The sequence below is a fragment of the Salmo salar genome, chromosome 22 (assembly GCF_965601325.2).
Source record: "Salmo salar chromosome 22, fSalSal1, whole genome shotgun sequence".
NCBI classification, from domain to species: domain Eukaryota; kingdom Metazoa; phylum Chordata; class Actinopteri; order Salmoniformes; family Salmonidae; genus Salmo; species Salmo salar.
This window is the reverse complement of record NC_138312.1, coordinates 29,972,373-29,998,446: the sequence shown is the minus strand read 5'-3', so window position 1 is coordinate 29,998,446 and position 26,074 is coordinate 29,972,373. Positions and strand designations below refer to the sequence as shown.

The following is a 26,074-nucleotide window of genomic DNA, read 5'->3' as shown; positions in this document are numbered from 1 at the left end:
CCAATTGTTTTGACCCGAGAAGACCTATACTTCACACTCCCTCTAACTATGCCCTCCTGCACACTTTCCACATTGTGGAATCTCCCTTCTACATACTGCTGCCACATGTCCGAATCCTTGGTACTTAAAGCATCGTAGTGGGTTCGGAACAAACACCATCATCGAATAGCTAATATACCCTAGCCTGACCTTATCAGGTAGAAAGTCCATATCAAAGCTCAACAAGACAGACAGCGTATTCTCTGTCTCACTATTTCCACCGGGTCTGTGTCTCACCAAACGGCAGGCATCACAAACACCAGGAATATTATTTCTCATCTCAACACTCAATGCCACCCCACTGATCACTCCTTTGAGCGGTGCCCTGCTACTCAGGGCAAATTGGAAGTCTCTACTTCACCCTGGTCAAGCTCACTTCGAAACTCCAACCCACTGGGCATAGATGTCAATTCAGAGTCTATTCCACATTGGTTCAATGTAATTTCATTAAAATTATGTGGAAACAACATTGATTCAAACAGTGTGTGCCCAGTGGGATGTCACTCCCTCCATGGTCACCTGTAACAGGAGACAGGAACTCACACTCAGTAGTTGTTTTGTACTCTTTAACACCATTAGGTATTTATTCGGAAGACAGGTTTGAGCCTGGAGCCTTTCTTCCCATTCTTCCGCGTCATGACTCACACTCTCATTCACACCCTCAGCAATCTCTTCCTCAACGCAGGCTTTCTTACGTATTGCTGCCTTTTACAGGTCGGAGTGTGAATTGAACATTTTTATCACAAAAAAATGGAAAAGGAGAAGAAAAGAAACCCCTACACATCACAGGAGGCTGCTGAGTGGAGGACGGCTCATAATAATGTCTGGAATGGAGTGAATGGAATGGAATGGTATCAAACACATGGAAACCATGTGTTTATGTTCAATACTATTTCAGTAATTCCATTCCAGCCATTACTAAGAGCCCATTCTCTCCAATTAAGGTACCACCGGCCACCTGTGCTACACATATTCAGTACAACCCCCCCCCCCCCCCCCATTATTAGCTATAAGTTCCATTATTTCCTGTAGTATTCATGGTCTCTGAACTTGTGACCTTTATTTTCTGTCTTGCTGTAGCATAAATACTACAAGCAGAGAGCAGACTGTGACTCAAAGCGAACCAATTGGTTTTTTCTCCAGAAGCTTACTCCAAGGCCATTGAGGACAACAACAGTCACTTGACCTACTTCCCAGCCTCCATCTACAGAGTGCATCTTGGAAGGTGGTGGAAATTGTCACCAGTGATTCTCAGCGTTGGAGCCAACCCTGCAGACTCCCCTGAGGGAGAGGGATCCACCAGCATGGATGGCACTTGTCGACCTGATGATGTGGGTGGCGATATCTGTGCTGCAGGACTTTGATGGTACTCCAACATGGACTCAGGGGTAGACGTAACATAGTAAATGTAAATCCGGTATTCCCAAATTAGTATATGTTAAGTTTCGTATGCTATGTATTTATTTTGTGGATGTCCATCATTCAATTTGTATGATATGTTACGAACTGCAAATCATACAATATGTTACAAATTTGAAAAATGATACGATATTGTGGCTAACAATAGCTAGGTGGCTAACGCTAATGTTAGCTAGGTGGCTAACATTAGCTAGGCTAGGGGTTAGGGTTAAGGTTATGAGTTAGGTTGAAGGGTTAAGGTTAGAGTTAGCTAACATGCAAAGTAGCTAAAAAGTAGTAAGTAGTTGCAAAGTTACTAATTAGATAAAATGCAACCTTTGGGTAGCTAGATGTTTGCGTTATTCGCCCACCCCGACCAATCACCCAACTTTAGTTTTTGGCCACTAATTTAAGTGTCCCGGATTCTATGTAACCATACCAAACTTAACTTATCATTCTAATTTAAGTGTCTCGGATATATGTTTACTATGTTATGTAGTTTAGTGAGTTACAACTGTGGTGTTTGTCCGTTTACAGTTGAGTAAACTGCAGCCTTGTATGCACTTAGCAGATCATTGACACCGGAGGAGAAACCAAGCCTCCAAACAAGTGAGTCAACTAATCACATCTACACTCTCTCCAACAAATATATGGATTTGGAGGTAAAGAGTTAAGACTGCTTCCTATCCTTCAGGTGATCATAAATCACCCAAGAAGGGAGATTTCCTCTGCCGTATTTGGAGGGCAGTGAAGCGAGTTAACCTATGGCTGCTGTAGACGTATCAGGAGCTAGGACTGAAATACAGTCATTGTTGGCCCAGTCTTACATTTTTTGAAACAGCCAAATCAAATATTTGTTATACTTGAATCTATATTTTGTCATTTAAAGCATTGTTTACATGAATAAAATAGTTTATTCATTCCATTTACTGTGTTTTTCAAATTTTCTAACAGTGTGTTAGAAAATATTATGCTACAGTGAGGGAAAAAAAGTATTTGATCCCCTGCCGATTTTGTACGTTTGCCCACTGACAAAGAAATGATCAGTCTATAATTGTAATGGTAGGCTTATTTGTACAGTGAGAGACAGAATTTTTTTTTTTAATCCAGAAAAATGCATGTCAAAAATGTTTAAAATGATTTGCATTTTAATGATGGAAATAAGTATTTGACCCCTCTGCAAAACATGACTTAGTTGCAAAACCCTTGTTGGCAATCAGAGGACAGACGTTTCTTGTAGTTGGCCACCAGGTTTGCACACATCTCAGGAGGGATTTTGTCCCACTCCTCTTTGCAGATCTTCTCCAAGTCATTAAGGTTTCGAGGCAGACATTTGGCAACTCGAACCTTCAGCTCCCTCCACAGAATTTGTATGGGATTAAGGTCTGGAGACTGGCTAGGCCACTCCAGGACCTTAATGTGCTTCTTCTTGAGCCACTCCTTTGTTGCCTTGGCCGTGTGTTTTGGGTCATTGTCATGCTGGAATACCCATCCACGACCCATTTCCAATGTCCTGGCTGAGGGAAGGATGTTCTCACCCAAGATTTGACGGTACATGGCCCCGTCCATCGGCCCTTTGATGCAGTGAAGTTGTCCTGTCCCCTTAGCAGAAAAACACCCCCAAAGCATAATGTTTCCACCTCCATGTTTGACGGTGGGGATGGTGTTCTTGGGGTCATAGGCAGCATTTCTCCTCCTCCAAACACGGCGAGTTGAGTTGATGCCAAAGAGCTCCATTTTGGTCTCCTCTGACCACAACACTTTCACCCAGTTGTCCTCTGAATCATTCAGATGTTCATTGGCAAACTTCAGACGGGCATGTATATGTGCTTTCTTGAGCAGGGAGACCTTGCGGGCGCTGCATGATTTCAGTCCTTCACGGCGTAGTGTTACCAATTGTTTTCTTGGTGACTATGGTCCCAGCCGCCTTGAGATCATTGACAAGATCCTCCCGTGTAGTTCTGGGCCGATTCCGCACCGTTCTCATGATCATTGCAACTGCACGAGGTGAAATCTTGCATGGAGCCCCAGGCCGAGGGAGATTGACAGTTCTTTTGTGTTTCTTCCATTTGTGAATAATCACACCAACTGTTGTCACCTTCTCACCAAGCTGCTTGGCGATGGTTGTGTAGCCCATTCCAGCCTTGTGTAGGTCTACAATCTTGTCTCCGACATCCTTGGAGAGCTCTTTGGTCTTGGCCATGGTGGAGAGTTTGGAATCTGATTGATTGCTTCTGTGGACAGGTGTCTTTTATACAGGTAACAAACAGATTAGGAGCACTCCCTTTAAGAGTGTGCTCCTAATCTCAGCTCTTTACCTGTATAAAAGACACCTGGGAACCAGAAATCTTTCTGATTGAGAGGGGGTCAAATAATTATTTCCCCTCGTTAAAATGCAAATCAATTTATAACATTTTTGACATGCGTTTTTCTGGATTTCTTTGTTGTTATTCTGTCTCTCACTGTTCAAATAAACCTACCATTAAAATTATAGACTGATAATTTCTTTGTCAGTGGGCAAACATACAAAATCAGCAGGGTATCAAATACTTTTTTCCCTCACTGTAAGTGGAAAACCCCCATACAGTTAGTTACAGAAATGGGACTTAACATCACACTTGGTAAAGAATGACTTGAACATTTTTGCACTAGCAGTTTAATTTAAACACAGAAACGTTTATTAAAGGGATAGGTATACATCAACCAACAGAAAGCAGAAACAGAAATAACAGCATCAGAGTGCATTCAAGTAAATCAAGAGACTCAGCCAGACTACACCAAATAATACACAGAAAAATAATACATAGTACTGTATAATCTAACACTATGATTTCATTTGCAAAGCTCAAATAAAAATCCTAAGGTAAAAAGTTAGTTTTGTCGAAACCAGAGATACATAAGCGATTCTCGCATCATGTTCGTCTCAGTGATCCTTGCTTCATAAAGGGTCAACATTTCAGCTCCTCACGCATCACTTGATTTTGAACACGGTTGTCAACAAGTGAAACTTGTCACTTGGTATATGGTATTTTCGAGATGAAATTATTAAAAATGATTACAAATCAATCACATAAGCATAATAAATGTATGTCACAAGAGTTCTTCACTATTTATGTCGGTTGAAGTGAAATTGCAGAGCACTGTTGCATACAACAGCCAAATGACCCTGGACTTGATAACTAGTCAGATAAGAACTCTCTCCTGTTAGACAATGTTTCATAAACTGACTATTTGTCAGTTATTAGGACATCCGGCTAGTCCTTATCATTATGACAGTATGAATGAATAAAAAATATGGAAGATTCATTTAACTAAAACTGAATTTGATAGAGGCATTGTAATCAATGCAGTGCATGTAAAGGAATTCTGGGAGATTGAGTCATTTTACTTCATGGCATGCTTTTGGTAGTGCTATACAGACAATACCCAAGGGAAAAAATTGAAAAATGTACTGTACTTTCAAAAACAATGGTATGTACAAAACAAGTGAATTCAAAGTACTTTGTTAACTCACAATGGAAGTAACTTTAAAATGTTGACACGTCAAGCAGTTTTGGTACCCCCCCCCCCCAATAAGTACAAATCTTTATAAGAAACCACTAGATTTATGCACATCTTTGTGCACAGCGATTATATTGCAGAATCAGAACACTGTTGGACAGCTTCCAAAGAGGAAGAGAGCAGACGGACATAATCCTACAAGTGATGAATATGTACAGTAGCAGATGAGTCACAAGGCACTGTCACTTGACCAGTAACCAACGTTACGACGCCAATACCCCACCAACAATGTTCTTCTCACGCATATGTCCTTGCTTGTAATGCCCAACAGCTTTAAGTAGTGCAAAGATGAAAGCGCTTTATCTCACAGTTGCATCAGCTAACATATACACAAATAAAATAGTATCTGTTTCACACAGCTAAAATGGTAGGACAGAGAAAAGCCTGAAAACCTCAGCAAAAACTAAAATTGTATGCACAGATGTGGTCTGTATTCAATGGACTCGGTGTCCCATGTTACTCAACTGAAAAACAACTCTCCCTTATGGAGAGTTGGTTGGCTGTGTAAGTTTCTTCTTTCTGCTAAAAACTGACAATAGTGACCATGTGATGGTGACATGAAAACAGGCAGATATGGATGCAGAGAACAGAGAAGGACAACATGGTGATTAGGAACATTAAGAGAAAACAGGATTCACGACACAAAAAATGATACCAGTAACAATAAACTATCAGCCAACTACAATATTTAAAAAATAATTTCAATAAACGTATTTCCACATAATTAGGACCAGAGTTGGAGAAATGTCAACTCCACTATTGTCATTTGAGTCCGATAAGACTCCTTTAATGCAAAACATTTCAGTGTTATTACCCTATAACCATGTGAGACTCAATCAAAATCAGTGCCACATTGGATAATCGCTCTTCTGGTTACACATACCTTTCTGTATCTACGTGTTGGTGAAGATAACTACATTTCTGTACTGTACATGCATACATGTACTATACAGAAAATACAATAAATGTCTGCCTTAGGAGGTTTAGTCAGTCAAAGTAATCATCTTTTCAATTCAATCACATTTCAGCTCTGTTTCAAAGGGAGAGAGATAGAAAAATGTACAGCTGGTAATAAACATCTATGTGGGTATCATGTTTCCAGTAGGAAACGTGACAATGTGTTGGCCCAGTGCAGTCAAACACTTGATTTCCTGTGATATATATATATATATCTCTAGACTGAGGTTGGAATAAGGCTGTAAAATTGTTAAAATTACAATAATGCCCTTTTAGTGTAAGAGCTGTTTGAAAAGACTGCCTGAAGTTTCAGCCTGTTTTGGTGGGATGGAGTTTTGGCCTGCCTGATGACATCACCAGACGGTAAGTTAGTCAATAGACCAATAAGAAAGAGTTCCAAACCTTTCTGCCAATAACAGCTAGTTTTCAGTTTTCCCCTCCCCACTCAGATCACTCCCTGACAGTCCTAGCAAAATTCTTGCTTGAGAAATTGCTCTTTGCTAAGAAGCTGTTTGCTTTCAATTAAAATAGTTTAAAAAAAAAGAAACAAATCACAGTAAGGTACATAATTGTTACCCAGAAATGATTAGATAGAGATAAACGGCTGCATTTGACCTTTAAATGGAACATTTTGCGGTTGGGACTTTCTATTGTAGAGGCCATTTCTCCCTGTTCCCCTGGCTGGAATGTAATTGTTTGAGAAGCGTGTAGCGATGTCAATGCAGAAAACAAATAAAAATCTCAATCACAACTATACCCTTCCCTACACAATCATTTGGCACAATAATATAAACATAAATCAAGCTACTGATAAACCACCAAGAAAATGTCTATTCTAGTGGAGTGGGTATGAAATCAGACTTCTGTAGAAAACAAATACATCTCTAGCAGAGTTTAAGTGCTGTACTTTCAATTAGTCATTCATGGCCAGTGGGATCCTGCATGTTGGTTTCTTAGAGGTGTATATTTACAGAACTGATGGTGAAACTAAACACACAAAACAGCAAGTGAAACAGGGGAACATTTACTGAAGATGATGACGGAATAGAGGTTGATTTGAAAACAAAAACAGTGTCTCTAAAAAATAAAATATAGATTTCATTATCTTCTGGTCATCCAGGCCTTCTCCAAGTCAAGGAGTGCAGAGTTGTGGTCCGTTCATGCAAGCTAATACCTGTGAATACCAAAAATTAACATAAACCTAGCAGTCAAATGTTTGTACTGAATAGCATACCAACCTTTACTTAGCTCGATTGGACCAATGAGAACATGTATGTTGTGGCTGTGGGGATCCATTGCAGATAAATCATACATAAATCTGACATTTGTGTGTCATTTAAAGGGATCTTAGATGGATGATTGTACCTGTAGTAGTTGGGTTTGAATGGGCCATTCTTGTTGAGGCCCAGGTACTTGGCCTGCTCATCTGAAAGCTCAGTCAGGTGGGCATCAAAGGTGGGCAGGTGCAGGCTGGCAACATACTCATCTGAGACAATCACAACACACATACAATTATAGAAGTGATAAACAATGTTATATTTCATTGAATGTAACGATTTGTGTCAACGTAACGGAATGCCTCATTCATGTCATCAGAGGGCATAAGTAGGGCTTCAGAAACCAGTCGACGTGGTTTGAACAGCTTGTCCAAAACAAGCACTTGTGAAACAGTATCATTATGTCCACACTCTCAGAGGGAGTGATTAAACAACTAGAGCAGGAATTGCTGCGTGCTGTCAAATCAAATTTTATTGGTCACATACACATGGTAAGCAGATGTTAATGCAAGTGTAGCGAAATGCTTGTGCTTCTAGTTCTGACCATGCAGTAATATCTAACAAGTAATCTAACAATTTCACAACAACTACCTTATACACACAAGTGTAAGGAATGAATAAGAATATGTACATATAAATATATGGATGAGCGATGGCCGAACGGCATAGGCAAGATGCAGTAGAGTACAGTATATGCATATGAGATGATTAGTGTAGGGTATGTAAACATTATATAAAGTGGCATTGTTTAAAGTGGCTAGTGTTACATTTATTATTAAAGTGGCTAGAGATTCGAGTCAGTATGTTGGCAGCAGCCACTCAATGTTAGTGATGGCTGTTTAACAGTCTGATGGCCTTGAGATAGAAGCTGTTTTTCAGTCTCTCGGTCCCAGCTTTGATGCACCTGTACTGACCTCGCCTTCTGGATGTTAGCGGGGTGAACAGGCAGTGGCTCAGGTGGTTGTTGTCCTTGATGTTTTTGGCCTTCGTGTGACATCAGGTGGTGTAGGTGTCTTGGAGGGCAGGTAGTTTGCCCCCGGTGATGCGTTGTGCAGACCCCACTACCCTCTGGAGAGCCTTGCGGTTGTGGGCGGAGCAGTTGTCGTACCAGGCGGTGATACAGCCCGACAGGATGCTCTCGATTGTGCATCTGTAAAAGTTTGTGAGTGTTTTTGGTGACAAGACAAATTTCTTCAGCCTCCTGAGGTTGAAGAGGCGCTGTTGCGCCTTCTTCACCACACTGTCTGTGTGGGTGGACCATTTCAGTTTGTCCGTGATGTGTACGCAGAGGAACGTAAAACTTTCCACCACTGTCCTGTCGATGTGGATAGGGGGGTGCTCCCTCTGCTGTTTCCTGAAGTCCACGATCATCTCCTTTGTTTTGTTGACATTGAGTGTGAGGTTATTTTCCTGACACCACACTCCAAGGGCCCTCACCTCCTCCTTGTAGGCTGTCTCGTCGTTGTCGGTAATCAAGCCTACCACTGTAGTGTTGTCTGCAAACTTGATGATTGAGTTGGAGGCATGCATGGTCACGCAGTCATGGGTGGACAGGGAGTACAGGAGAGGGCTGAGAACGCATCCTTGTGGGGCCCCAGTGTTGAGGATCAGCGGGGTGGAGATGTTGTTCCCTACCCTCACCACCTGGGGGCGGCCAGTCAGAAAGTCCAGGACCCAGTTGCACAGGGCGGGGTCGATACCTAGGGTCTCGAGCTTAATGACGAGTTTGGAGGGTACTATGTTGTTAAATGCTGAGCTGTAGTCAATGAACAGCATTCTTACATAGGTATTCCTCTTGTCCAGATGGGTTAGGGCAGTGTGCATTATGTAGTGTGATTGTGTCGTCTGTGGACCTATTGGGGCGGTAAGCAAATTGGAGTGGGTCTAGGGTATCAGGTAGGGTGGAGGTGATATGGTCCTTGACAAGTCTCTCAAAGCACTTCATGATGACGGAAGTAAGTGTTACGGGGCGATAGTCATTTAGCTCAGTTACCTTAGCTTTCTTGGGAACAGGAACAATGGTGGCCCTCTTGAAGCATGTGGGAACAGCAGACTGGGATAGGGATTGATTGAATATGTCCGTAAACACACCAGCCAGCTGGTCTGCGCATGCTCTGAGCACACGGCTGGGGATGCCGTCTGGGCTGGCAGCCTTGCAAGGGTTAACACGTTTAAATGTTTTACTCACGTTGACTGCGGTGAAGGAGAGTCCGCAGGTTTTGGTAGCGGGCCATGTCGGTGGCACTGTATTGGCCTCTCAGCGAGCGAGGAAGTTGTTTAGTTTGTCTGGGAGCAAGACATTGGGATCCGCGACGGGCTGGTTTTCTTTTTGTAGTCCGTGATTGACTGTAGACCCTGCCACATACCTCTCGTGTCTGAGCCGTTGAATTGCGACTCTACTTTATCTCCATACTGACGCGTAGCTTGTTTGATTGCCTTGCGGAGGGAATAGCTACACTGTTTGTATTCGGTCATGTTTCCGGTCGCCTTGCCCTGATTAAAAGCAGTGGTTCGCGCTTTCAGTTTTGTGCGAATCCTGCCATCAATCCACGGTTTCTGGTTGGGGAAGGTTTTAACAGTCGCTGTTGGTACATCACCACCGATGCACTTGCTAATAAACTCGCTCACTGAATCAGTGTATACATCAATGTTGTTGTTCGATGCTATCCGGAACATATCCCAGTCCACGTGATCGAAGCAATCTTGAAGCGTGGAATTGTGTTGCTAGCTAGACCATAACATAATAATTATAACAACTACCACAACAGCCACTATTTCTCTGTATTCTCATGTAACGCTCCAAACACATGAGGATATAATAAAGACTCACCCATCTTCTTGGGCAGCAAGTAGACATCCTGTTTGTAGCGGCCCTCTGGAGCATTGTACAGCTCAATAAGGGCCAGAGCCTGTAGGAGAAATGAAGCACCATACACAATCATCGGTATACACACACAATCTCAGGAAGAGACACATATCAATAATCACATTATACAATGTACTCGTGTGAACACATAGAGCCCCCTTACATTCAAACAACATTTTATAAATACCCACACCGTTCCTGGAACCGTTGAATAACCACTGAACCTTTTTAGAAATGCCATGACAGCAGTCTAAATATACAGCTGTGCATGTAAATGTACTTTTCTTAATGTGCCAAATGAAAGGTGTTATTCGATGCACAAATTGTCACTGAATGAAATATGCACTAGGGGAGATGGCTACACTATGCCATTGCTTCCCCTGTCCTAGCTTGGTGTTCTACACAGTGCTCTGAGAGTCTATCTAATCTACATGAGACATGCTCAGTTCAGATCAGATAAGCCCTCCTTAGCCATTCCCCCCCCCGGAGGTTTATTATTAGAGTTGACACTGAGGTCAAGGCACACTCTTATCATCTACCATGGTGGCCTAATTCTGGGAGGGAATAGACCACATAATAACCCATAGACTCTATCTGGTAGCTAGTGTGGGGTTGGAAGAGGCAGTGAGGGTCTGTATTACCTGCTGCTTTCTGCAGCACTACTCTGTCTGGTTGTTAGCTACTGTGGGGAGTGTCTTTTACCTGGGTCGTGGCTGTGATTGACAGGACGAAGGTGGGAACTGTGGAGCAGCTGAGGTTCAGTAGACGACCCTGAGGAAGACACACAAACATGTAATTTGCTATGTGGGAGTATATGTGCATGCGTGTGTGCATGTGTAACTTCCCACCTCGGCCAGCAGGATGACCCTCTTTCCGTCAGGCCAGATGACGTGGTCCACCTGAGAGCGCACTCTCTCCCAGGTCAGTTCTGGGGTCCGCAGGCTCGCCTGGTTAGCAGGTCACACACACAAGGGTCATGGAAACACACTACGCACTCTCACTCACACTACTAAAAGTCTAAATATGCAGTACATTTTAAATCATCATCACAAACTTCATATTCCAAGAAACTTCAAAGATACCCTCCCTTGATTTTTACGTTTTACTGTAGCAACAAATTGGTTTGTCAAAGTTCCTCACCACGTCAATCTCAGTGTTGGAGTGTCCCATGTTGCACACGATGGAGCCGTTCTTCATGCGGTCCAGCTGGTCCCTGGTCACCACGTTCTTATTCCCTAGGACACCAGAGAAGAACACCAGTCTAAAACCTCCATATAGGGCTTAGCACAAACCCTCAGGGTGATTAGGTGAAATCATATATAATTGTCCAAAATAATATCACTATTGATTACATAAACACAGTAGTTTGATGTTGTTTACCAGTGCATGTGATGATGACGTCCACCTGGCGGATGACCTCGTTCAGCTTGACCACCCTGAAGCCGTCCATGCTGTTAAGACACACATGGGGAAAGAGCGGTTAGTCAGAACCGAGGGGGAGAGACAAGTGCTCTGCCTACCGTAAAGTGCCATTCAAATAATAAGGCTTATTGTTATATTCAAACGTTTATTAATAAATTGCTGTCCGGTTTCTATCGTTTTATCCTGAATTATAAAAGCCAGCTCAGGTTTTCCATTTATATTTTGCTGGAGTATTTTATGTTTCAAAGGTTTCTCTCAGAGCAGGACAGGGCCACGTTATTGTGTCATTTCTCTGGGTCAGCAGTGCTTAACATTTGGTACTTCCTGCTTCCTACTTGCTGTCCCTCACCAGGCCTGCAGGGCGCAGATGGGATCAATCTCTGTGACGTAGACGATGGATCCCATGGCTTTCAGTGCGGCAGTGCAACCTTTCCCAACCTGCAGGGAGAGCACATTGCATTAGCATTACATAATATGACCACATCACATTGACCTTGATAAACAGAAAAGGCCACAAATTACCCACTACAGAACATGCATACTGGTAAACCTTGACGTCCACATTAGACTCTTTAGAGGAGGATTACATTAGACTAAATACACAATAACTTAGCATGAGATGGCATTGAACTCTTATGTATATTGATGTACTAATATGTACTGTACAGGTGATAATCATTACACTGAGTGCACATATTCTCATTATAGCAGGTTTAGCATAGCCGGAAAAGACTGACTATTCAAACAGAACTAGATGTATATTATGAAACCTCCTTACCTCTCCATAACCACAGACAACAACCTGCTTTCCTCCAAACATCACATCTGTGGTCCTCTTCAGGCTGCAGACAGAAACATGGAGACAGAGACAGGGGAAACAATAGGATTCAGGATGTCAGCCTTTCTGTGGTGTGTTAAAACCCCAGGTTGAGTGAAATGGGCAGTAGCCGTCTATAAAAGCAACTTCCCAGGCCACTGGAGGCCACACAGGCCATGTTGTTACCCTGATTTATTGGCTTACACAGGCCAGAGATGCTTTGGTTGGGACACTGAAAATGCATCATATTTTGCCTTGGGGAAAAATTCAGCAGAACAGGACTTGAGTATATCAAATCAAATTGTATTTGTGGCAAATACAACAGGTGTAGACCTTATCGTAAAATGCTTACTTACAAGCCCTTAACCAACAACAGATCAAGAAATAGAGTTAAGAAAATATTTACTAAATACAAACATTTACTAAAGTAAAAAACATAAAAAGTAACAAAATTACATAACAAAAACGAGGCTATATACAGGGGGTACTGGTACCGAGTCAACATGTGGGGGTTCAGGTTAGTCGAGGTAGTTTGTACATGTAGGTAGTGGTAAAGTGACTATGCATAGATATTAAACAGCAAGTAGCAGTGTAAAAACAAAAGGGGGGGGTCAATGTAAATAGTCCGGGTGGTCATTTGATTAATTGTTCAGCAGTCTTATAGCTTGGGGGTAGAAGCTGTTAAGGAGCCTTTTGGACCTAGACTTGACACTCCGGTACCACTTGCCAGGCGGTAGCAGAGAAAATAGTCTATGACTAGGGTGGCTGGAATCTTTGACAATTTATGGGGCCTTCCTCTGACACCGCCGAGTATATAGGTCCTGGATTGCAGGAAGCTTGGCCTCAATGACGTATTGGGGCGTACGCACTACCCTCTGTAGCGCCCTACGGTCGGATGTCGAGCAGTTGCCATACCAGGCGGTGATGCAACCGGTCAGGATGCTCTCAATGGTGCAGCTGTAGAACTTTGAGGAAAAGGTGTTGTCGTGCCCTCGTCACGACTGTCTTGGTGTGTTAGGACCATGATAGTTCGTTGGTAATGTGGACCTGCCTTTCAAAGCACTTCATGGCTACTGACGTGAGTGCTACGGGGTGGTAGTCATTTAAGCAGGTTACCTTTGCATTCTTGGGCACAGGGACTATTGTGGTCTGTTTAAACATGTAGGTATTACAGACTCGGTAAGGGAGAGGTTGAAAATGTCAGTGAAGACACTTGCCAGTTGGTCCGCGCATGCTCTGAGTACATGCCCTGGTAATCAGTCTGGCCCGCGACATTGTGAATTTTGACCTTTTTAAAGGTCTTGCTCACATCGGCTACGGAGAGCGTGATCACACAGTCCTTCCAGAGTGCTCTCATGCATGCTTCAGTGTTGCTTGCATCAAAGCGAGCATAAAAAGGCATTTAGCTCGCCTGGTAGGCTCGCATCATTAGACAGCTCGTGGCTAGGTTTCCCTTTGAAGTCCGTAAATGTTTGCAAGCCCTGCCACATCTGACGAGCGTCAGAGCCCGTGTATTAGGATTCAATCTTTGTCCTGTATTGACACTTTGCCTGTCTGAGGGCATAACGGGATTTGTTCCGGATTAGTGTCCCGCTCCTTGAAAGCGGCAGCTTTAGCCTTTAGCTCGATGCGGATGTTGCCTGTAACCCATGGCTTCTGGTTGGGATATGTACGTACGGTCACTGTGGGGACGACGTCGTCGATGCACTTATTGATGAAGCCGGAGACTGAGGTGGTATACTTCTCAATGCCATTAGATGAATCACAGAGTATATTCCAGTTTATGCTAGCAAAACAGTCCTGTAGCGTAGCATCCGTGTCATCTGACCACTTCCGTATTGACCGAGTCACTGGTACTTCCTGCTTTAGTTTTTGCTTGTAAACAGCAATCAGGAGGATAGAATTATGGTCAAATTTGCCAAATGGAGAGTGAGGGAGAGCTTTGTATGCGTTTCTGTGTGTGGAGTAAAGGTGGTCTAGAATTTTTTCTCCTTTGGTTGCAGATGTGACATGCTGGTAGAAATGAGGTAAAACTGATTTAATTTTGCCTGCATTAAAGTCCCCGGCCACTAGGAGAGCCGCTTCTGGATGAGCATTTTCTTGGTTGCTTATGGCCTTATACAGCTCGTTGAGTGCAGTTTTAGTGCCAGCATCGGTTTGTGGTGGTAAATAGACAGCTACAAATAATATAGATAACTCTTGGTAGATAGTGTGGTCTACAGCAATACCTCGAAACGTCTTTAATATTAGACATGGCACACCAGCTGTTATTGAAAAATAGACACACACACCCCTGCCCCTCGTCTTATCAGACGTAACTTCTCTGTCCTGCCGATGCATGGAAAACCCAGCCAGCTAATTATTATCCGCGTCATCGTTCAGCCACGACTCGGTGAAACATAAAATATTACCGTTTTTGATGTCCCATTGGTAGGTTAGTCTTGACCGTAGATCATCAAGTTTGTTTTCCAGTGATTGCACGTTGGCCAATAGAACCGATGGTAGTGGCGATTTACTCACTCGTCTCTGAATCCTCATAAGGCACCCCGACCTTCTCCCTCTGTATCTCCGCGTTCTCTTCAGGTGAATGACGGGGATTTGGGCCTGCTCTCCGGAAAGCAGTATATCCTTGGTAACGGACTCATTAAACTTCTAGTTGGACTCACGAACTTCGTCCAGTTTGAGGTGAGTAATCGCTGTTCTGATGTCCAGAAGCTCTTTTCGGTCATAAGCCTCCGGCGCCATTATATTGTCTAGTGTATATGATTTTATGTATGTACAGTAAATCAAATCTAATTTTATTTGTCACATACACATGGTTAGCAGATGTTAATGCAAGTGTAGCGAAATGCTTGTGTTTCTAGTTCTGACCATGCAGTAATATCTAACAAGTAATCTAACAATTTCACAACAACTACCTTATACACAAAGGTGTAAAGGAATGAATAAGAATATGTTCATATAAATATATGGATGAACGATGGCCGAACGGTATAGGCAAGATGTAGTAGATGGCATAGAGTACAGTATATACGTATGATATGAGTAATGTAGGGTATGTAAACATTATATAAAGTGGCATTGTTTAAAGTGGCTCGTGATACATTACATCCATTTTTTTTATTATTAAAGTGGCTAGAGATTTGAGTCAGTATGTTGGCAGCAGCCACTCAATGTTAGTGATCGCTGTTTAACAGTCTGATTTCCTTGAGATAGAAGCTGTTTTTCAGTCTCTCGGTCCCAGCTTTGATGCACCTGTACTGACCTCGCCTTCTGGATGATAGCGGGGTGAACAGGCAGTGGCTCAGGTGGTTGTTGTCCTTGATGTTTTTGGCCTTCATGTGACATCAGGTGGTGTAGGTGTCTTGGAGGGCAGGTAGTTTGCCCCCTGTGATGCGTTGTGCAGACCCCACTACCCTCTGGAGAGCCTTGCGGTTGTGGGCGGAGCAGTTGTCGTACCAGGCGGTGATACAGCCCGACAGGATGCTCTCGATTGTGCATCTGTAAAAGTTTGTGAGTGTTTTTGGTGACAAGCCAAATTTCTTCAGCCTCCTGAGGTTGAAGAGACGCTGTTGCGCCTTCACCACGCTGTCTGTGTGGGTGGACCATTTCAGTTTGTCCGTGATGTGTACGCAGAGGAACGTAAAACTTTCCACCTTCTCCACTACTGTCCCGTCAATGTGGATATGGGGCTGCTCCCTCTGCTGTTTCCTGAAGTCCACGATCATCTCCTTTGTTTTGTTGACATTGAGTGTGAGGTTATTTTCCTGACACCACACTCCAAGGGCCCTCACCTCCTCCTTGTAGGCTGTCTCGTCGTTGTCGGTAATCAAGCCTACCACTGTAGTGTTGTCTGCAAACTTGATGATTGAGTTGGAGGCATGCATGGTCACGCAGTCATGGGTGGACAGGGAGTACAGGAGAGGGCTGAGAACGCATCCTTGTGGGGCCCCAGTGTTGAGGATCAGCGGGATGGAGATGATGTTTCCTACCCTCACCACCTGGGGGTGGCCAGTCAGAAAGTCCAGGACCCAGTTGCACAGGGCGGGGTCGATACCTAGGGTCTCGAGCTTAATGACGAGTTTGGAGGGTACTATGGTGTTAAATGCTGAGCTGTAGTCGATGAACAGCATTCTTACATAGGTATTCCTCTTGTCCAGATGGGTTATGGCAGTGTGATTGCGTCGTCTGTGGACCTATTGGGGCGGTAAGCAAATTAGAGTGGGTCTAGGGTGGAGGTGATATGGTCCTTGACTAGTCTCTCAAAGCACTTCATGATGACGGAAGTGAGTGCTACGGGGCGATAGTCATTTAGCTCAGTTACCTTCGCTTTCTTGGGAACAGGAACAATGGTGGCCCTGTTGAAGCATGTGGGAACAGCAGACTGGGATAGGGATTGATTGAATATGTCTGTAAACACACCAGCCAGCTGGTCTGCGCATGCTCTGAGGACGTGGCTAGGGATGCCGTCTGGGCCGACAGCCTTGCGAGGGTTAACATGTTTAACTCACGTTGGCTGCAGTGAAGGAGAGCCCGCAGGTTTTGGTAGCGGGCTGTGTCGGTGGCACTATATTTCCCTCAAAGCAAGCAAAGAAGTTGTTTAGTTTGTCTGGGAGCAAGACATCGTGGTTCGCGACGGGGCTGGTTAACTTTTTGTGGTCCGTGATTGACTGTAGACCCTGCCACATCCCTCTCGTGTCTTAGCCGTTGAATTGCGACTCTACTCTGTCTCTATACTGACGCTTAGCTTGTTTGATTGCCTTGCGGAGGGAATACCTACACTGTATTCGGTCATGTTTCCGGTCACCCGCCTTGCCCTGATTATGTACAGTATCTACAGTATTTACAAAATAAATCTAATTGATACATTGTTATGTAGTGCAAAGAACACTGTTGTAGTGACAACATTCACTTCACTTAAAGGTTCATTTAACACCTACCCATCCAGGATAGACTCTCTGCAGCAGTAGAGGTTGTCAAACTTCTGCTTTGTCACAGAGTCATTCACGTTCATGGCTGGCACACACAGCTTGCCTGCTTTGGACAACTGGTACAACCTGAAAGACAAAGAGGTGACTAAGTAACTTAGCTCAGAGTTGCCCGCTGGTCTTGCGTGTGTGACTGTGCTGTAATCAGAACTAAAATTACCTGTGGACCCCAGTCACACTCTCCTCCACAATGCCCCTGATCTTCTTGAAGACGTTGGGGTATTTCTTATACACCCAGTGGGTCAAGTCCCCTCCATCATCAAGGATCTACCACAGACACAGCAAGAAGGGACAACATTCTCAAACGGTGACAACAAACAGACATCAGTAACACAAAATGGTCTACAAGGACATTTGCCTTGTTGTTAAAGGAGGATAAATTATAGACTTATATGGGTACCATGTTAGGCTGCCAGCCCTCCATGTTGACGCACTTGTCGATACACCACCAGAAGTCATCCTCCGATTCCCCCTTCCAGGCAAAAACTGCCACACCTGCACAAATCACAAGGTAGTTAGGAGAATAGAGGGGTTTAGAAATTGCTATATTTCTCCAGATCAGACAGATATTACAAAACAGAGACAAATCAAAATCCCTTTTTAAACAACAGCACAGGGTCCTGAACCTTTAATATAAGCAAAATCATTGATTTGTGATGCAAAGACCCTTCATTCCAGAGAGCAGAACTGATCACCTTTGAACGCACGGTGCTCAACGTCCGTATAATCTGCTCTAAAGCCATATTAATATAATGGCCTGCAGCTTAACTCCAGATATCTGGACCTGCACAACAATCCAACCACAACACCACATAGCCAAGAACAGTGCTGTAGGCTCCTCCAGCAGGCAGAACACTTACACAACCCTGCTCACTAAAGACTTCAGCTCTCTAACATTAAAGCTAACTTCACACACTCATAATCATTCAGGAAACAGCTATCAATAGCAGCCATAACAATATTGACACGAGTACTGAATGATCATGTAGAATCGCTACTGTAGCTTATTAGGCTTAGTTACACAGTAGTCCTATACTGCTATGTGTCTTCATGACCAATTGTGGTGAACTGACCTAACATTTTACTTCCTTTCTGAGATGCTTATAACATCATAATGCAGGCTTTATAACACAGAGTCAAACCCTCTGTATGTCTGTTCTCTAAACCTAGAGGGGATAATAAGCTGGGTCTCTTGTCTCAAAAGCTGTTATCCTGTGATTTCTAGAAGAGGACCAGACATCAGGTGATAGCTGCAGCAGGACAGAAGGCCTCCTGGTCATTTCCACCCCAGAGAGAGTAGAGCAGACCAGACCAGACAGGCAGAAACGGAAGCTGCCAGAGGACACAGCCCTTTCATCTGTTAGCAGGGAGATTTCTCTCCATAAAAGACCTGGACCAACTGTTTATTAGAAAGAGATAATCTGACAGATGGAGCTTTACACAACTATGTGGGAAAGGGAGAGCTTATGTAAAACAAATAAAAAAATAGTGGTACACTAAAACACAATTCTGATTCCTGCTATTAGGTAGATTTTGAAGGCTCTATGGTTCCTCTGCCACGCTGCTCATCCTGTATGACCATACAGCTAGAAACACGCTATACAGCACCTGGGCTTACGATCTCTATCCCACTGACTTTTTCTTAGTTAACCTCATACCTAGTCCTCCAACCTCATCCCTGTAAGTATACACCTACGTACTACTATCTACTCCTTTCATCTGATCAAGTCTCCATCTCAGTAGGTTTCTGGCAGGCTTGCTGTATGGTATGAAGATTGCTGGCATAACTCACTCGTAGAAATGTCAACACTGCTGAGTGGGTTGTAAATGGTCAGAGGATACTGTGTGCGTAGGACAAGTTAATCAGCCCACAGCCTGTGTGCCAGTTCCTCTCCCAGCTTGAGTGGTGTGACTACTTTAATGCAGTCTGACTCTGTTGTGAACCTAACCGTCTAACAGGCCATGAACAAAGAGACCCCACTACGGAATCACATATACTTAACAATCACCCAGCAACCCAAGAGATATGCGTGTCTTGGTTCTGTAGTTCAATGACTAGAGGGCAAGCCTGATGTTCTGTGTTTTTCAGGACTTTATTGAGAACATATCGAAAAACGTCTCCTTGGTTTCAAAGGGCACAGGGAAGCAAATCACCCTCAACTCGTAGCACCCTTACAAGAAACACCCATTTAACAATCATGTAATTCATTACATATTAATACAAGTTAAAGTATGCATAGTACGCAGAAATAGTACTAATTAATATGAATGTGATGTACCACAACTTTCAAAAACCTCTTATGAAGTACAATCAGCCTCTCATTCTTTTCCATATAGAAGCTCATACTGTAACAAAGCAGTAATGTTGAAAGCTTTTACTTACCGATCTCTGAGAGGGCAGCTGCCACCTCGTTCTGTGTGGAGTAGATGTTACAGGCTGTCCAGCGACACTGGGCCCCCAGGGCCACCAGAGTCTCAATCAACACCTGAAGGCAAGAGAGAGAGGAGGGGGTTGAATGAGAGAGGAACAAGAAAAATACAACATATTACTTGTACATCTCTGTATGATAAATAGCCTTAGCTTTACAGTACACAAAAGAGAGCAGTAAAACTCAATATATTTTGTCTTCAGAAAATATTCACACAGAGTTCTTGTTTCACAAAGTGGGATTAAAATGGATTTAATTGTAATTTTTGGTCAGTGATGTACACACAATACTCCAATTTCAAAGTGGAAGAAAAATGTAACAATATTATTTTCATTCGTTTATGGTTATTGTTCTGCTGAAAGGTGGATTTGTCTCTCGGTGTCTGTTGGAAAGCAGACAAACAGGATTTCCTCTAAGATTTTACCTGTGCTTCGCTGGATCACATTTATTTTGTCCTAAATAACTCCCTAGTCCTTGCCGATGACAAGCATATCCATAGCATGATGCAGTCGCCACCATGCTTGAAAATATGAAGAGTGCTGGATTTGACTCAAACTTAACGCTTTGTATTCAGGACAAAAAGTGCATTTTTTGCCATATTTTGTGCACTATTACTTAAGTAGTGGCAGGTAGCCTAGTGGTTAGAGCGTTGGACTTGTAACCGAAAGGTTGCAAGATCGAATCCCCGAGCTAACAAGGTAAAAAATATGTCATTCTGCCCCTGAACAAGGCAGTTCCTAGGCTGTCATTGAAAATAATAATTTGTTATTAACTGACTTGCCTAGTTAAATAAAGGTAAAATAAAAAAATAATTTTATAAAGTGCCTTATTGCAAACATGATGCATGTTCTGGAATATTTATTTTCTGTACAGGCTTCCTTCTTTTCACTGTCATTTAGGTTAGCATTGTGGAGTAACTACATCCTCAGTTCTCTATCACAGCTATTAAACGCTTTTAATCACAATTGGCCTCATGGTGTAATCACATGTGGTTTCCTTCCTCTCCGGCAACTGAGTAATGAACGACACTGGTATCTTTGTAGTGATTGGGTATATTGACACACCATCCAAAGCGTAATTGAGAACTTCAACATGCTCAAAGGGATATTCAGTGTCTTTTATTAATTTTTTTATCTAGCAACAGGTGCCCTTCTTTGCGAGGCATTGGAAAACCTCCCTGTGCTTGAAATGCACTTTTCGACTAAGGGACCTTATAGAAAATTGTATGTGTGGGTACAGAGATGGGGTAGCCATTCAAAAATAATGTTATTATTAAAAAATCATGCATCTTATTTTGTGACCTAGTAAGCTAATTTTTACACCTGAACTTATTTAGGTTTGAATACTTACCGATTTAAGACATTTCAGCTTTTCCTATTATATGAATAAAAAAAATGTGTATATTGGGTGTAGATCAGCGACACAAAATCTCAAGTTAATCCATTTTAAATTCAGGCTGTAAGAGGTGTGAATACTTTCTAAAAGGCACTGTAAATATATAAAAGCTTATTCACAGCATCAATATACAGTGAGGAAAAAAAGTATTTGATCCCCTGCTGATTTTGTACGTTTGCCCACTGACAAAGAAATTATCAGTCTATAATTTTAATGGTAGATTTATTTAAACAGTGAGAGACAGAATAACAAAAAAATCCAGAAAGACGCATGTCAAAAATGTTATAAATTGATTTGCATTTTAATGAGGGAAGTAAGTATTTGACCCCTCTGCAAAACATGACTTAGTACTTGGTTGCAAAACACTTGTTGGCAATCACAGAGGTCAGACGTTTCTTGTAGTTGGCCACCAGGTTTGCACACATCTCAGGAGGGATTTTGTCCTACTCCTCTTTGCAGATCTTCTCCAAGTCATTAAGGTTGAGGCAGACGTTTGGCAACTCGAACCTTCAGCTCCCTCCACAGATTTTGTATGGGATTAAGGTCTGGAGACTGGCTAGGCCACTCCAGGACCTTAATGTGCTTCTTCTTGAGCCACTCCTTTGTTGCCTTGGCCGTGTGTTTTGGGTCATTGTCATGCTGGAATACCCATCCACGACCCATTTTCAATGCCCTGGCTGAGGGAAGGAGGTTCTCACCCAAGATTTGACGGTACATGGCCCTGTCCATCGTTCCTTTGATGCAGTGAAGTTGTCCTGTCCCCTTAGCAGAAAAACACCCCCAAAGCATAATGTTTCCACCTCCATGTTTGACGGTGGGGATGGTGTTCTTGGGGTCATAGGCAGCATTCCTCCTCCTCCAAACACGGCGAGTTGAGTTGATGCCAAAGAGCTCCATTTTGGTCTCATCTGACCACAACATTTTCACCCAGTTGTCCTCTGAATCATTCAAATGTTCATTGGCAAACTTCAGACGGGCATGTATATGTGCTTTCTTGAGCAGGGGAACCTTGCGGGGGCTGCAGGATTTCAGTCCTTCACGGCGTAGTGCGTTACCAATTGTTTTCTTGGTGACTATGGTCCCAGCCGCCTTGAGATCATTGACAAGATCCTCCCGTGTAGTTCTGGGCTGATTCCTCACCGTTCTCATGATCAATGCAACTCCACGAGGTGAGATCTTGCATGGAGCCCCAGGCCGAGGGAGATTGACAGTTCTTTTGTGTTTTTTCCATTTGTGAATAATCGCACCAACTGTTGTCACCTTCTCACCAAGCTGCTTGACGATGGTCTTGTAGCCCATTCCAGCATTGTGTAGGTCTACAATCTTGTCCCTGACATCCTTGGAGAGCTCTTTGGTCTTGGCCATGGTGGAGAGTTTGGAACATGATTGATTGATTGCTTCTGTGGACAGGTGTCTTTTATACAGGTAAGAAGCTGAGATTAGGAGCACTCCCTTTAAGAGTGTGCTCCTAATCTCAGCTCGTTACCTGTATAAAAGACACCTGGGAGCCAGAAATCTTTCTGATTGAGAGGGGGTCAAATATTTATTTCCCTCATTAAAATGCAAATCAATTTATAACATTTTTGACATGCGTTTTTCTGGATTTGTTTGTTGTTCTTCTGTCTCTCACTGTTAAAATGAACTTACCACTAAAATTATAGACTGATAATTTCTTTGTCAGTGGGCAAACGTACAAAATCAGCAGGGGATCAAATACTTTTTCCCCTCATTGTATGTTAGAAGATAAAGCAGATTGTGTTAATTTCACCTGTCACATTATTTACATGATGAAGTTTTCTGTAGTTCCCCAGAACAGTTGAGCCAGTCATGTTGTTGTTTGTAAATAGCACAACTGGGGAAAGTGGGAGCAGGTGAGTCCAGCTGTGTATTGACAGCGGTTGTGTTTTATATGGAAAGTTAGTGTTTCTTTGCTTCAATAGAGTGATCAGGGACGTGCAACTATAGTTTTCTTTCACAGAAAATATATTAGTGAAACACATTCGGCAGAAAATAGATACATTTTCATCAGATGACAACAGAAGTGAAACGCTATTTGACTGGCAGCCACACAAGTAGGCCAAATGAGCTTTCAATGAAAAAGCAAGGTATTTTCTCATCATAGAAATAATGTAGCCAGATACATTTCTTATTGTTTTTCAAAGTTCATCTTGCATTTTACCAGAGAAAAGGATTGTGGCTACACTGAGAAAAGTACCAGAGAAAAGTAGCTTCTTCATATCAGTCAGAGCGCTGTCTGCTGATAGAATGCCAGTTTGTGAATTCTCATCCGAGTGGAGAACTGCAACTGAAGCACAAGATTTGTCTGATGCCAAGCAGAAATTACAATAAGAAGCATTTTAGGTTTGCGCTTACAAAACACAGCAAGATATTGCTTATGCATTTACTTTTTTCCCCCCTGCGTAGAAAACTAAGAATTCTGCATTAACCCGACCCCTAAGTTTAAATTGCTAGCTATCTAAGTAAGTGGCTGAATTAATAAGGTGATGGGGCATCATTGTGTTGGCTTTCTGCCGTGTTTGAGAAGTCAAAGCCCTTCCGACGAACCATTGTGATTTCCTTGCGTTTTTTCTCCTCTCCATTCTCTGCCCATCTGCTTCTACCCCAACTGCTCCTTACCAATCTTCTCAGAGCACGCAGGCCCATTGCCCCAGACTCCACACAGACAGTGTATATACATTCGGCTCCAGTGCCAGTACTGTTCATTTGATCAATCTTTCTTTCAAATTCTCATAAAATGTCCAAACACACCAAAAATGACATTTGGTAGCTCCTACCTATATATGTATAATTTTAGGAGCTGGATTGCCTGTCTTTGCAATTATTTTTTCTCTCCTTTGCGCTCGTTAGTTAATTTTGTTAGCATTCTGGTAATATAATTTTTCCGCCCTTGTGTACTAAGCTAGTAATACCGTAAATCCCGGGATGAGAGAAGAACGGTACGAAGATGTGAAAATCTGTATACCGCACAACCTTATTCTGTAGTAGCGATACTGTGGGGAAGGGTCTTGGCATTGATATTTGGGTATGTCAGAGGGAGAGATGTTTCATTGCAGCAAAGCTTGGGTATTGGAGACAGTGTAAATTAGTGTAAACAACAGGGCCAACTTGGTTACTGCAAAAGTCTGTGTACGCTGTGACCTTCAAATCCTACTTTGTAAGGAGAAAAATGTCCTCCTGTAGCCTTGGCAGAGATATTAGGATAGGTAAGAAGACAGAGTTTTCTTACTGCAGTCTGGGCAGTGATGTGAGTGCAGCCAACAATTTTTGCCCCAGCAAGTGGCTTCTCTCCCTGGGCTCTCTTCCTGAGGGAGATTAATGCTGACATATCTGTGGGGAAAGAGAGAAGTGGGGTGATAGAGAGTGAAGGAGATAGAGAAACAGGGAAAGAAAGAGATTCCAAACGTGTTAGCTACATTCAGAGAGTAGACAAACAGAAAAGTGGTCTGAATATAAAGCCCTTCCAACTCTCCCATCTTCCACACAAATCTCTCTCAAAATTAAGGGACTCCTGCACCAAAACCTGAGCGCCGTAAAATTTAAATAACCGCAAATAAGCTATGACTTTGCAACCTGCCAATTCATATTGGACAAGGATGATCACTCCATATCAATCTCTGGAGTTGTTCTGACAGTGTTAAGGGTGTAGATTCAGCTGCCATGCTGCACACAACATTTAGGCCGAGGATAACACATCAAATCTAAGTTATTTGGGGAGTAATGTCTGAAATCAAACAATAATGATAAAATGAGAACTTTAGACAAAGAATTTGCTACATGGCAAAAACTGAAGGTTAGCTTCATCAAAGGTGTCAACTGGTGGTTAGGCCTAGGGCTGTTAAGGTGACCGTATTACCACAACACCGGCGGTCAGGAGTCATGACCTCAGTCAAATTCTACATGACCGTTTAGTCACGGTAACTAGGATTCTCCAAGCTCTGATGCTGCTAGTCATTAGTAGCCTACCAAACTTGCTAACTGCCTGGTACTCAGCACTATTGTCCCCTGTAATCACTCTGACAACAAACATAGTTTTGATGGCCTCTATTAAAAATAGGAGGATCCGATTAGCTTTCTATAGGCCAGGCCTACTATATTTATTCGTCAACTTTCCTAATATTAAGCACATTGCTTCGCTTTACAACAGGAGTACAGCCTACCTGGCTGGCATGAAAGTGAACCATGGGAAAAGCGTCCTCCATTCGCTATTTTAGTGCATGAATAACATTTATTGTTTTTCCCCTGCCCCGAGACAGGTGCATGATAATGGTCCATTCTAAATCAAAACTAATTTCACACATATACACTATATATACACAAAAGTATGTGGACACCCCTTCAAACAAATGGATTTGGATATTTCAGCCACACCTGAAATGTATCATCACTTATGAATGATGCCCAGCATGCGCAGTAAGGCAATAATTTTTTGTGTGTGACTTTTTAAAATCATAGTCACACTTCTCATGTAGCCTAGCCCATAGGCCTATATGTTTTGATAAGGTTTGTAGCACAAATAAAATGGGCAAATAACTTTACAACCGGTGAAGAGCCTAACTGGCACACAAAGGCGGCGCGTGAGTTTCAAGTTTGGTGTAGATAATTTTCACCAGAGAAATGCACCTTTATAATAAAGCATTACTTGCATAATCGAATTTGCGGTTACTTTTGAGAACAGTGTTTTCCCGCTAATTGTGCGCATTGCTGCGTTTATAATCTGAAGAAATAACCTAATAGTTAATCAACATTTTAAGCTAAATGTTCTGATCTGTTGCATCAGCCTCATTGCTTTAAAACATTTTTTGATGCGAATGGTATTCATTTGGGATCTATCGCATCCAACAACTGTCCCAGAGTATATTTGGAATATTTATTTCTCGCACAGAAGGACAAGTTGACCAATAGAA

General features: G+C 42.7%; 1 protein-coding gene across 3 annotated transcripts in view; it reads right to left on the bottom strand.

Annotated features, from left to right (window-relative positions):
* Window positions 1-4,092: 4,092 nt before the first annotated feature.
* The window catches only part of LOC106583082 (S-adenosylhomocysteine hydrolase-like protein 1), a 67,284-nt gene continuing 45,302 nt past the window's right edge, over window positions 4,093-26,074 (bottom strand). For all 3 annotated transcript variants that reach the window (XM_014166876.3, XM_045705440.2, XM_014166877.3), the window contains exons 4-17: window positions 24,397-24,497; window positions 19,709-19,811; window positions 17,726-17,820; window positions 17,486-17,592; window positions 17,278-17,394; window positions 12,299-12,362; window positions 11,870-11,958; window positions 11,479-11,549; window positions 11,239-11,333; window positions 10,947-11,045; window positions 10,801-10,869; window positions 10,063-10,141; window positions 7,321-7,441; window positions 4,093-7,129 (exon numbers count right to left, since the gene is read on the bottom strand). In XM_014166876.3, coding sequence (XP_014022351.1) covers window positions 7,123-7,129; window positions 7,321-7,441; window positions 10,063-10,141; window positions 10,801-10,869; window positions 10,947-11,045; window positions 11,239-11,333; window positions 11,479-11,549; window positions 11,870-11,958; window positions 12,299-12,362; window positions 17,278-17,394; window positions 17,486-17,592; window positions 17,726-17,820; window positions 19,709-19,811; window positions 24,397-24,497 — 1,217 coding nt within the window. In that variant the 3' untranslated portion in view covers window positions 4,093-7,122. The remainder of the gene's footprint in view (window positions 7,130-7,320; window positions 7,442-10,062; window positions 10,142-10,800; window positions 10,870-10,946; window positions 11,046-11,238; window positions 11,334-11,478; window positions 11,550-11,869; window positions 11,959-12,298; window positions 12,363-17,277; window positions 17,395-17,485; window positions 17,593-17,725; window positions 17,821-19,708; window positions 19,812-24,396; window positions 24,498-26,074) is intronic.